General features: G+C 35.9%; 1 protein-coding gene across 1 annotated transcript; it reads left to right on the top strand.

Annotated features, from left to right (window-relative positions):
- The first annotated feature begins 8493 nt into the window (after positions 1–8493).
- On the top strand, positions 8494–11232 carry lgals3b (lectin, galactoside binding soluble 3b). The gene is made up of 5 exons (XM_058400018.1): positions 8494–8845; positions 9266–9550; positions 9696–9784; positions 9924–10092; positions 10258–11232. Exons 1-5 carry the CDS (start codon positions 8840–8842, stop codon positions 10414–10416), a joined length of 708 nt encoding a protein of 235 aa, XP_058256001.1. The 5' UTR covers positions 8494–8839; the 3' UTR covers positions 10417–11232.
- Positions 11233–12541: the final 1309 nt, after the last annotated feature.

Here is a 12541-nt window from a genome sequence, read left to right as displayed (position 1 = left end):
CACAGGATTTAAAAGGAAATGTTTGTAAAATCTCAAGAGATTAATTAGATATTGTAGCTCAGCGCCCACCCAGTGCCTGTGACTTTGTTATTCAGCATTCAGAATTCCATGACGATGCGCTGGGAAGCAAATCTTTAGTGGTTAATTACACTTGAAACAAAGCCATTGAGAGAAAAACGTTCAAATACACGCTACCAATTCGGAGGTAAACATGTAAGATTTGCACATTCTCACAGAGATGCACAAAGATCACACCTTTGGATTGATACCACCTAAAGTTTCCCACTGCATTCACTTTACTGCAAACATTCAATCATAGGATGGTTGCTATGGCGATGCAGCAGCCCCTTTCTGGTGGCAGTGGATGAAGATCCATTTTATATCCTGTATATCTACTGAGAGATCTCTAAGGTCAATATGAATGGACAGATTGAGGTGGGGTGATGTCTGAGTGCTCTCTGAGTGAGCTGTGTGATGGATGAACATGCAGTGCATTCATGTGTCCAGAATGTAAAAGAACTATGACCTTGAATAGGACTTCCAATTCATGCAACATACGTAAGTGCCTAACCTGACAATGCTCACACAGACGCACACAAAATCAATTGCACAATCGTATCCCTCCTAGAAATGGCATAGGCCACACAGTCACTACATAAATCTAAATATTAAATATGCATGCATGCATGCACACATGCCCTTGGGATTTGGTCCTCAGAGATGGAAGATCAGGTGGAGGTGGGATTAATAACTATGGATGAATCATCAGTTCCAGGTTAAATGTTTTCCATGTGGCCCTTGCCTGAGGGAAAAAAGGGTTTACACTGAAGCAAAAACACACACACACACTCTCTCTCTCTCTCACACACACACACACACCTCAGAGCAGAACATTGGTTACAGCACACAGGGTCCCTGCTTCTGTCTTAATCAGAAGGATCAGGGCATTCAGGCGAACAGCATATTGGGGAGCCTTTTCAGGTTGGGCAGTAGGGTTCATTTCTAGGACAGCCTTTATTCAAACAAAATGTCATTTCCCAAGACAATAGAAAGGTGCCGCAGAGGCCATGTCCTACTCGCTGTTGCAAATAATATGAATCATGCACACTAATTCAATTGAATTGGCAAAAACAGTGAATGAAGTGTAAAGAATCAATACTAGTACTAATAAAATTAAATACAGTATGTTTACATATAACAAAAAGAAACACATCATGAACTACCAATACTTTATTTATTGTCTTTATTATTATAACTGATATCTATGTACCATAAATGCACAGTTTACCAAACACAATACTTCCAAAGCTGCATTTTAAATAGTGCTTAAACATGATTAAAAAAAACAACATTAGTAGAATGGCAAAGATTGTTTCTGTGCTAAAATGAGGTTTAGAAGGCTAGTCATAGAGACATTGTTTTGAGTGAAAACCAAATAATGACCTGTCTCAAGACTCAGCCTCGTGATTGACACTCCATTCAGCATCAGTGTCATGAGTCAGCCTGTCTGCTTTATCTATAAAGAAAATCAGCATGTTTGCCAGGCAGACGGACTGCTTTGTGTATGTGTGTGTACTTATGTGAGACTGTGAGACAGAAAAAGAGAGAGAGAGAGAGAGAGAGAGAGAGCAGCTCTTCATTGGTGAAACCTGGGCCTGATTCATTCAACTCAGCTAATGTTTCGGTTGGCTGAGAATTGCTCTGAGGCCCAGGCTACAAGAAAAGCCGGGATATGACATCTTAATTGTAGTCTTTTCGTTGTATTAAAATAGCGATAATTATAGTGTGCAGAAAGGAATGGGGGTAGACCTTTTTTTGTTGAATTCATGTCTATATTAATTTCCCTTCTCACCTACTGTGTATATAGGGCTTACTGTTTTATGCCCTTATTATGTGATATCTTGTTGGCTATGCATAGCCATTTACGTACAACAGCGGAGCTCTTATACTGGTGTTTTCCAGCCCGGTATAATTTTGTTTACAGTTCTAGCATTTTACATTTAATAGATGGAACCTATGAATTAGGAATTATACACCCACCTCAACATGCTGTGTAGACCCATGCTGTGTCACTTTCCAGACTAACTACAATGGTTGAACACCTTCTCAGACAATATTTTAGATTATACCGAAATTACAACAAAGCCACTTCAATCAGATAATCGTTCATATCATGCTGAATTATTGAAAGGTGCATACTTTCAGACACTAAGAAAAAATACATATTACACGTTTCTGCTTACGTTGCACTTAAGAGACCTAGAGCTTCAGCAGATAGATCAGCAGTTTGTCATAGAAACACCACTGCTGTCAAAACACCAGTGTCTCCCACACATACTAATGGCATACTACGTCATTCTAAAATATTCTCTCTCTCTCTCTCTCTCTCTCTCCACCCAACTAACAGATTCAACTGCATACAAAGAAGAAAGTCTAGTCCATTTTATTCTTCATTACTTTCTATTTCTTCTTCCCAATGCTAATGGTCTCACATATGAAACAATAGTTTGACTATTGTGTTTGTTCAGTTTCCTGGGAACTTATTTCAGTATCAAGTGTATAACTGGTCAATATATTCTGTTTCTTTTCATTCTTACTGCTCGGCATGGTTCTAAAACGATTGCTGACCATGCATTGGGATAAATATCAGTGTGTCAGAGTGGTTTAGGTGAATGCTCAGTAAATTAATAATATATAGTGAGTTCCAGCCCACAGAATGCCTAATTGCTGAAGATGATGAGTGTACCGTCCGACCTTGGTATTTGTTAGCCTTTGGTTTGGTTTCTCAGTTCCAGTGATCATTGGACTTTATCGTGCGGGTTTCTTGCCGCAGAAACAGAGGGTCTGCTTTTATCATTATATGTTGTTTTGCCAACAGGAACATGGACTAGCCAAGCATCAGAGTGCAGTCTGTGTTTAGTTAACCCCTTAACCAGAGCATGAAATGAGCCTTGTGAATAATGATATCACTCGATCTAAGAAAAGCAGGAGAGTTTCAGATGATTCTAAATCCCATCTGAATCCTGCTCATTTTTTGCAGATTAATGTTAGTGGAATGTCCAAAGCACAACAATGAAAAATCAAAATAATTCACAACCGAAAGTATTTCTTGTATGTTGTACAAAAAAGTCTTTTTGTAGTATTACAGACTACTTACCTAATCATACTAAACTTATAAAGAGAGAAAATAAGATTGTATATTCCATGCTATGGGCTACCCATGTCAGTGACTGCATTTTCTAATTAAAATTTAAGCTTCACAGTTGAGTGCAAGGCTCAGGATGCTCTTCCTGCTCAGGCAGTCTGCAGGGGCAAAATGGAAGAGCAGCAGAGATACACGAGTCTCTTGAATAACCTCCAAGTAAAACAGAGGAATTCCAGGCTCCAGCAGAGAGCAGAGAGAAAGCTGGAATAGTGGGGAAGTCAATGCCTGTAAGTGAATGTTGTCTTTGCAAGCGCCATCCATATGTACACAAGAAGAATGCAAGAAGCACAACTCCTCTCTGAGAGAATAGTGAAGGCAGAGCTCAGGATCTGACCCACTCTTAGCTGATCTCTGAGACAGATAATTCTGCTCCATTTTTACATTGCCTTTCATGGATTTGAGTTCAGACATGATAAAAAAAAAACCTTGCAGTTAATCAGAATTATTTCACAAATCCATTTTGGTAGAGCTGGCCATTTTGATTACTTGTTATCATCCACTATGCTAATGACGCCGCAGTATAGAACCAATGAAAGTGCTTGACTGACCCCTGCTGTCCACATTGCTTATCACAACCCCAATGTTCTCCTTAAATTCAACCTCTAAGTCATGTCTTCTTTTTGTTAGGATTTGTGTAAGAAGACTCAGGTCACATTAGGGTTGACCTTAGTGATCAGGCGGTCAGATTAAAACTCAGTGTCTCTGACCTCAGTGTCTTCTGTGTCCAGATGATAGCGTGAATTAGGTCAAAGCCTACCAGGACAAATCATCTGGGGTAATCAATCTATTGTTCTTGGTTATGGCTATTGTGAAATCAGTCTTGTCACAATAATCTATTGTTTGAGTCACTTTATTCCACAAGCAGACACTGAGGTCAAGCAATTATTGCATAAAAAGGCATAAAATCTTACATTTTATGCAAAATTAATTAACAATAAGATTTAATAAGAATTACGTTATGAAAACGACCTGATCTGACTAGGATCATGTCACATCAGGGCAGGGCAAAACCATTAGGAGCACAATTTATATAAAGGCTCAAGAAATTATATAGATAGAGCAGTAGTGCCACCTGGTGGTTGACTATAGCTGTTATTTTTGCTCTGAACACTGTTTTACTTGATCATATCTTCTTGTCAACTAGGTCAAATGAATAAATAAACAAATGAATAAATAAGAATTATTTATTTTATTTTATATTTTATTTAATGGGAACATTATGATCATGTATTTGTGGAAAATATGAGTTTAAAATCTTGCACACATGACAAGGGGGTGTCACTATGGACTAGGAAATTTTCACTGAATAGAAATGGAACACCTTTGTCCATGAGAAACAAATGGCATTTTGTTATGTACACATACACCTATCATTGTAATGGGTTGTAAAAGAATGGAGAATGGAAGTGACTCATCCACACAGTTAAATGTGCCTCAAGGTGCTTTCAGAGTAGGTGTTTTTGTAAATATGTGTGTAGCTGGTCACATACATATTTGTGACACAGTGTTTTATAATCATCTTATCTTATTTGATCAATAAGAGTAACATTAGCGTAGATCAAAATTGTAGTTTGCAGCGACATTCCCTGCTTTAAGCAAGGGTGTGGTTATTATGACATACACGTCTCTGTTGGCACGCTATGTTGCTATGATAGATAAAAACTGTCAGCATTAGTAAATGGGCTGTGTGGAAAAGGTAACTCATGACAGATTATGAACTGCTGCTTTTAGATGTATCAGAGTAGCTAGCAGAGCTGTAGTGAGCATTTTATAAAGTCCAGAACATGCTTAGTTTGTGTAATGAGTATTGATGATTAGTTTTACTAATTAATTTACTAATTAATTAATTGCTTGATTGTCTGAAATAAATTAAGTGATGTCAGTATTTGGCTCCAACCCAAAGTGTATCTTTTATGCCCTTTCCTGTGTTAAAATTTAATATTATTTTTCAAATATTCACAAAGCTAGAAAGGAAGCAGTAATGTTTATTTGGACTGATGTTTACTTGGTTCACATGCAGATGGAAATGCATTTCTATGCAAGAATGTCTCTTTTTTTTCTTTTTACAGAGGAACACAGGTTAGATTTAATAACTTGTTAATTATTTATTTCCATATTTAAAAAAAGGAAAACTGCTATAAAAGCACTATATGTTTACTGAAGGCTCTATATGACAATACATCTAAGATGCAGGCCAAGACCACAGGTTCATGCTTCTATTTTCTCCACTTAAATGGAAAATATCAATGCTATTTGTAATTTGTAAAATATTTAACACATTCATACAAAGTGATTCTCTCAATATTTTTATTTAAAAGTGTTTTTTATGTATTTTGCCTTCTGATGAGATGCACTAGAAAATGAATACCTGTTTTTACGTCTTCATAAGAGGCAAATATATGCAATGGAATATCATTTAGAAAGTTTAGGTTTTCTCAGCCAGTTCAGCATCCTAGAAAAAAAAAAAAAAAAAAATATCTATATATACCACACACTATCCAAAAAAAAAAGTGTCATTTATGGGGTAATTATTTTTAAATTAAAATGAACAAATTATTCAATATCTGAATATCATACACATTGAGCTCAGTAGTACAGAAACATGCTTTTTAACTGAATATCTTTTAAACAATTTTTTCATCTGAAGCTGAAAGAAAATGCCAAAAAGCAGGTTTGATAACCTGATTTATTTTTTTTTGAAGATACATATTAACCCCATTTAAAACCCTTTGTGCTGAAAAAGAGAAGAAGAAGAAAAGAAAAGCTGTGATGAAAGTTTATTAATATGTGCTTGTGTTTATTCAGTTTATAATTACATTGTTAGATCTTTAAACGTCTTTGTATGTTAGTAAGATAATAGCTGACTTTTGTTGTGCATGTCTGGAACAGCATGTGTTTGTATGCAGCCTGGAAGGCAGGAACAGCCATATAAAAATTTCTTGTCATGTAACAACATGTATCCAACCAAAAAACCTCCTCTAGGTCATATAAGGCATTGTATTGTTACCTGGTTTTCTATTCTAAACAACATATTTATTGTGTTGATATACAGGAGGTAACAGAAGAAAATACATAATCAGACAAACATTATATCATTATGTCCTAGCAACACAAAAGCAAACAAGTAAACACACAACCTGTGGGCTGGGGCAGGGGAATGTACAGGTAGACCTCAGATGTGTCATCAAAACCGACTTAAGCTGTAATTTCTGTGAAAAACATTAATATATTCTCTACATAAGTAATACAAAGGTGTATAAATTTACATACTTCATAACACACATTAAATACAGCTTTGGCCTTTTTTATTTCATACAAAATCTTTCATTGCTCTGCTGCCCACTATTACCCTTCTGAATTTGCTAGCTGGAGACCAATCTAATTATTAAGTCAGGTATGACAGTGACAAGTAGACACAGGAAGTTGATATAACATTAGGTCATACAGTCATTGAAATATTTTTATGTGGGATATTACAGAAAAGGGTAGGGTTTTCTATCTTTCAAAAGATCTGGCAACAAGACCAAGGAAAGGTCGATCATTGACAAGTGATTATACCAATGTTGTCAAGTATAATTCATTCATTTATCTTCAGCAATCATTGCATATTGTTCAGGGTCATCTTGTGAAATCCACCCCAGTCTATCTTTCATTAACCTTCATCATGATGTTCATCCTAATCTTATTAATTTTACTTTCTATATACGGTGATAGAGTCTCTAACTGTATAGTTTTGCCTTTCTTTACTATTGAGCAATGACATGGATGAGATTTTTAACTGTGGAATTTAGCAAATTCAGATCTGATTTTACTACTTGTGTTAAAAAGTATAAAATGATTTAGCCACTTATTGTGTGGTGTTGCTCTTAAACTATGCTATATTTCTAATTCTATAAGAATGAGTAAATTCCTGAATAAAGCTGATGGTTTTCCACTGGCAAGAATACTGTAGATCTTTAAGCGGTATTTAATCCTCTTCATACTTGGCCTCTTAGTGATCATAATTTATGATATATTAATTCCATACTAAGTAGTGATCCATTTAAATAGTTTTAAATGGATCATAATTCAACCCAATGACATTGTGACTGGGAAGGTTGGACAGAGTTAAAAAGATTGTTGTAAAACTTGTCATTGTGGCCATATCAGTTAAGAAGTTTCAGCGTCTTAGTAGTGTAACTTACATAGTGATATATCTCCCTGAAGGATCCTTGATTGTGTTAGATATTTAGAACTGCACAGATTTACATTTCTGGGTAAAAAATCTCTCCTGCATAAGATTTAGAAGCTGAAAACACTTGCCTGGGTCCTGGTGCATTTTGGATATCTCACTGGGAAAAAAATCTGAAATGTTTATTCATCATAATCAATAAGGAAAACCCAAAGGCACTGACAAAAATCACAGAGAGGTGTACTATTGAAAGTCAGTGAATGCCTTTTGTTGGTGCTTTCTGTACAGTGTTAGAGTTGGGTTGGACGAGTGCTCTCGTGGCTCTGTGACAGAACAGGGAGGGACTATAAAGACCTGTGAAAGTCTGTAAAGAACCCCACCCAACATTCCTCTTGCTTGCCACCTGTGAATCTGATCTGCAACTAGATCACACCAACAGGTAAATGTTTATATTTCATGCTCTGTTACATTTTACTCTGTCTTTCTACTGTTAATAGATTATTTGTTGAAATGAATGAAGATGCAGCTTTTCAAATATCTGTGGATATTTTAGAAACACGCCATCATGGCAGTATGAGTTTCCTGTGCGACTCATTTCCATTGCAAATAGGTGACCTCGTCACTAGCCATGTGAAGTTGGCCAACTAAATACATAGGCGCAAATCTTGATTAAACATTATTATTATTAATAATATTATTGTTATTAATCTCTTTGAGGACAACTTGTGTGTGAAGTGTTGGAAGTTTGACAGGTTTTGACTTGCAGTGCTGTACAACACTGTTGCATGGATTTATATGATTTGTTCATGTTTCAGGGAATAGCTAAAGACTGCAGCAAGGGAACGTTTAATCCTATGTGTGATAGCTTAGACAAACACATGCTAGTGTAAGTGGGTTTAAAAAATGATAACAATTTATTAGATATATTTAAAATATCTCAGTTGTAACTCTCAGGCAGTAAAAGTTATTTTTAAATACTTTAAAGAGATTATACACTAATACACTATAAAACGTTATAATATTGATTTCACTATACATTTTGTCCTCCATATTTTTAAGAGATTAAATAATATTCCTGCATTTCTTTTACTTTGTCTCCCCTGATACTGGGTGTGGTTAGGGTATATTTTCATGTGAGTCATCATGGGCTTCTACATTGTGGTTGCTAATCCCTTTTGCATTATATAGCTTAGGGAACCTGTAATGCTAGCTTGCCTATTTCATGTAGCATTTTTCATTGAAATGATTAATTAACTTGCCCTAAATTCTAGGCCTATGGTGAGAAAAAGTAAAATGCAGAGTATGGTGTATTTCTTGAAATGCATATCAACCCAACACACCTCTGAAATGCTCTTTGCATAAGCCTGATATTCAAATATCAAACTAAATGCTAAAGCCATCATTTATGTCTATAGGGATTCCAAAACTAACCTTTCTGTTTTATTATTTTCTGTTTAGATATCATGGACGTAAGTGCACCTTATTCATTATTTATTATGGACCACAAAATAACAAAAGACTGGGACAAAGACCACGCCTGAGACTCATGTGTATACTATAAGCGTAACTGACTCTACCAGTTCACCTCACTGTTCATCTGCTTTTCTGTAATACAGAGAGTGTGGAATGATCTATCACACTGGAATTTTGCTTAACAATTCTACCAAGTACCTGTAGTTCACTACCATCCACCGCACAATTTCTCTTACATAGCTGAGTTTAATGTCATTATATAATTTAATATAATAAGTAATTGAATAAAGAGGTTAAGTTTTAAATTGATAAGCTGAGGGCATTTGAAAACCAAAGACCTCCAAACATTTCTGAAATGTTTATTCATCTTTTTTTTGTTAGATAGATCATTTTGTTTAATTATTTTTCTTTCTCAGCTAGCAGATGCTCTTGATAGTGGAGCTGCACCAAGCAATCAAAGCAATCTGCAGGCTGGAGGGCCAACATGGCCTGGCCAACCCACCAACCCTTCTTGGCCTGGACAACCTCAAAATCCTACTTGGCCTGGACAACCAAACCAACCTTGGCCTGGGCAACAGCCGGGCATGCCATCCTGGCCTAATCAGCCAAACCAGCCAGCATGGCCTGGACAACCCAGCCAACCCTTTGCACCAGGGTGGCCAGGACAAGTTCCACCAACTGCCCCACAAAATATGACACTGGTAAGATTTTAGTAAACATTTATTGTAGTACGTGTTTGTGTTACTATTTAGCGTTTTTTTCCCAAAGTATCTGAAATATCCTCAGAAGACGTATGTAACAGCATCAAATAGTAAATCACATAATTTTTAAATGTATCTTTACTAGACTGTCCCATACAGCATGCCTCTGACTCAAGGAGTGTATGACAAGATGCTAATCACCATCAATGGGGAGCCCAAGCCCAATGCCCAAAAGTAAGAACAAATTTAATCCAGTGAACAGGTCTCTCGTCTATTCATATGTAATTTTGGAGCTCAGAAAAGAAAAACTAGACTTATAGAAGACTCTTATTTCATATGGTAACCTTCTATTCTTTTATTTTTCTATTCTCAGGTTTTCAATCAATCTGCTCAGAAATAAAGACTTTGCATTTCACTTCAACCCTCGCTTTGATGAAAATGGAATTAAAGTGCTAGTTAGAAACTCCATGGTAAACGATGTGTGGGGTCAAGAGGAAAGAACAACTCCCTCATTCCCTTTCGTTCAAGGAAAGCCTTTTGAGGTTAGTATAATATTTGAATATGCTGATTTATTTTGGTTTAGTCCAGCACACATAGATGCCTTTTGGGTATCTTATTGCTTTCTTTGGCATAGTTTTTTCCCCTGACATTTTATGTAACCTTTTCAGTAATTTGGACGAACTGTCTGTCTTGTTCATTTTTTCTAGGTGAAGATCTTGTGTACTCCGAATGAATATAAAGTGGCTGTGAACAAGGCACACTTGCTTGAGTACAAACATAGAGTTCGTGAGCTCAACCAGATTAACTGTCTCACTATCTTTGATGATGTCAAACTTACATCTGTAAATGTAGAGACCCTCCAATAAGAGGGAATTTTGAATATTATGATGGCCATGTAGGAATTGTAGGGTTCTTTTTTTCTTAACTGTAAATCCTAAGTGTCTTTGAACATGTTTTATATGACTGCCAGTTTGTATTTGATTTAAAAAAAAAAAAAAAAAAACACTCTTGCATGACTGTAATTCTATGATTACATAAAGAACCATGTACTTTCCCACTGGCACTGGCAGCACAGCAGTGTTGCATCTGAATATTTACCATTTCTTGCAACATCTCTGGAAATGTTTCACTTTTTATGGTCTAGCTAGCACCAAAGAGTCTGGCAGACATTGTGTAATTGATTTCTGAACTGATAATAGATATAGATCTGTAAAATTGTAGAATGACTATACTATAGTAGAACTAGTAGATTTAGAAGACCATCTTTTCAATTTGTGGCCATCGTATGATGTATGCTATCTAGCAAAGACTTTTGTTGCTGTCTACTGATATTAGGTGCCATAGGTGCGTAGTAGTTATGGGGATTTACAGAAGATGTATAGTTTTAATAATAACCTGAAACAAAATGCAGTTGTCATTCCTTTGACCAACACTACTATACGAGGTTGTGTCTAATCTAGCAGCTAGTAATGGGAAATCATCTTATCTGGATTTAAACTGTACAAACATTAACACTACTGAAAACAAACTATGTATTTGAAGGGACAGGTGAGACAAAAATGGCCCACAAGCTATCTTTATCCACCATAGCCTTGAGGCTTATTAATGACACATGTGGTGTTATCCTTGATATGTTTGAACAGCAACTACAAATTAAACAATCAGTGAGATTTTTTTTTCTATTTTTGTTGTTGTTGTTGTCAGTGTTGTTCTGGGTAAATACTTATATGCTACTTATTTTGGCATTCATAGACATTCAAGTGACCTAAACTGGAGGGATTAGATTTAGTTGAGTTGTAATAAACTGACATTCAGGAGAATTTCAGCAGTTCATGAAATTACCTTTCTATAAATTCACATCTATTCATTTTGTTCCTTGTGACAGTTTTCTTTTCTTTCCTTTTTATTTTTATTTTTATCCATGCACCACCTCTCTGTTTTCATAACTCCTATGTGTAGCAGGGGGTCTGGAAGGTCATCAACTAACACACATTAAGGACATTCCTCAAGGATCAAAATGCAGGAGATGTTCCAAAAAACATATTAGGTTTTCTAAAAATATATTTAGCTAATTTAGGAAAACACCATACACTTCTAGGTAAAAGGTTAAATCTATCACCTGAAACAGCTGTACTTCTGTAGAAACCATGAATTTTTCTATAACAGAGGGTTTTCCTTTCCCAAGGCTCCAGGGAGAAATCATTATAAAGCCAGACCAATCAAGTATTCAGAGAACACTTGAGGATATCTTTACTACAAAAGTAGTGTCTTTTCTCTTTGCTCTATTAAACCCCAGGCTGCTACCTAGTTCTTCAGTCAGGTCAGTGCTGCATTTTTAATGATGGAAACATTTGTAGCAAAAGCCAAAGTGTAATATAACACAACCTGAATTATTCACAAGTCCTTGTTTTGAGGTCTTCAAATACCTCAGAGTTGTGCATGGGAATTTATTTGTGTGCTTAGTTCATTTCAAGAGCATTTAGTTTACCTTGCTTGTGTCTCTAAAAACTTCTAATAATAATAATATCTAAACTTTCAGAAGGATTTCTGAAAGGGTTGTGTGAAAGTGTGCTTAGAACATGGTTTTAGTCTCTTGTGTGGATAATAAGATTTTACAGAAACATCACAAACATACTTTGTTTCACTTACTACTATTTTACTAGCCACTACTATCTTATAGCCAATCTTAAAGTCAGGTTAACTACAAAATGTACACTACCAGTCAAAAGTTTGGACACACCTTTTAATTCAATGTTTTTTGTTTAGGGATTTATTTTCTACATTCTAGAACAATACTGGAGAAACTATGAAATAACACACATGGACTTAAGTAATCCATATGTAATGACAAAAAACAACAGTCAGTTGTTATTTTAAGACACAGAGGTCAGGTGTTCTGGAATAGTTCTTGCAAGAACAGTATTGTCAAGTGCATTTGCAAAACCCATCAAGCACCATGATGAAACTGGCTCACATGAAGACCATCCCAGG

This window comes from Hemibagrus wyckioides, linkage group LG09 (assembly GCF_019097595.1).
Source record: "Hemibagrus wyckioides isolate EC202008001 linkage group LG09, SWU_Hwy_1.0, whole genome shotgun sequence".
Taxonomy (NCBI): domain Eukaryota; kingdom Metazoa; phylum Chordata; class Actinopteri; order Siluriformes; family Bagridae; genus Hemibagrus; species Hemibagrus wyckioides.
Note: the sequence above shows the minus strand (reverse complement) of the source record. Positions and strands in the feature narration are given on the sequence as shown.

Excerpts from the sequence above, each read along its gene's own strand:
- lgals3b (XM_058400018.1), top strand. Across the intron at positions 9,551-9,695 it reads CCCCACAAAATATGACACTG|ACTGTCCCATACAGCATGCC; the intron begins GTAAGATTTTAG and ends TATCTTTACTAG. Across the intron at positions 10,093-10,257 it reads TTCAAGGAAAGCCTTTTGAG|GTGAAGATCTTGTGTACTCC; the intron begins GTTAGTATAATA and ends CATTTTTTCTAG.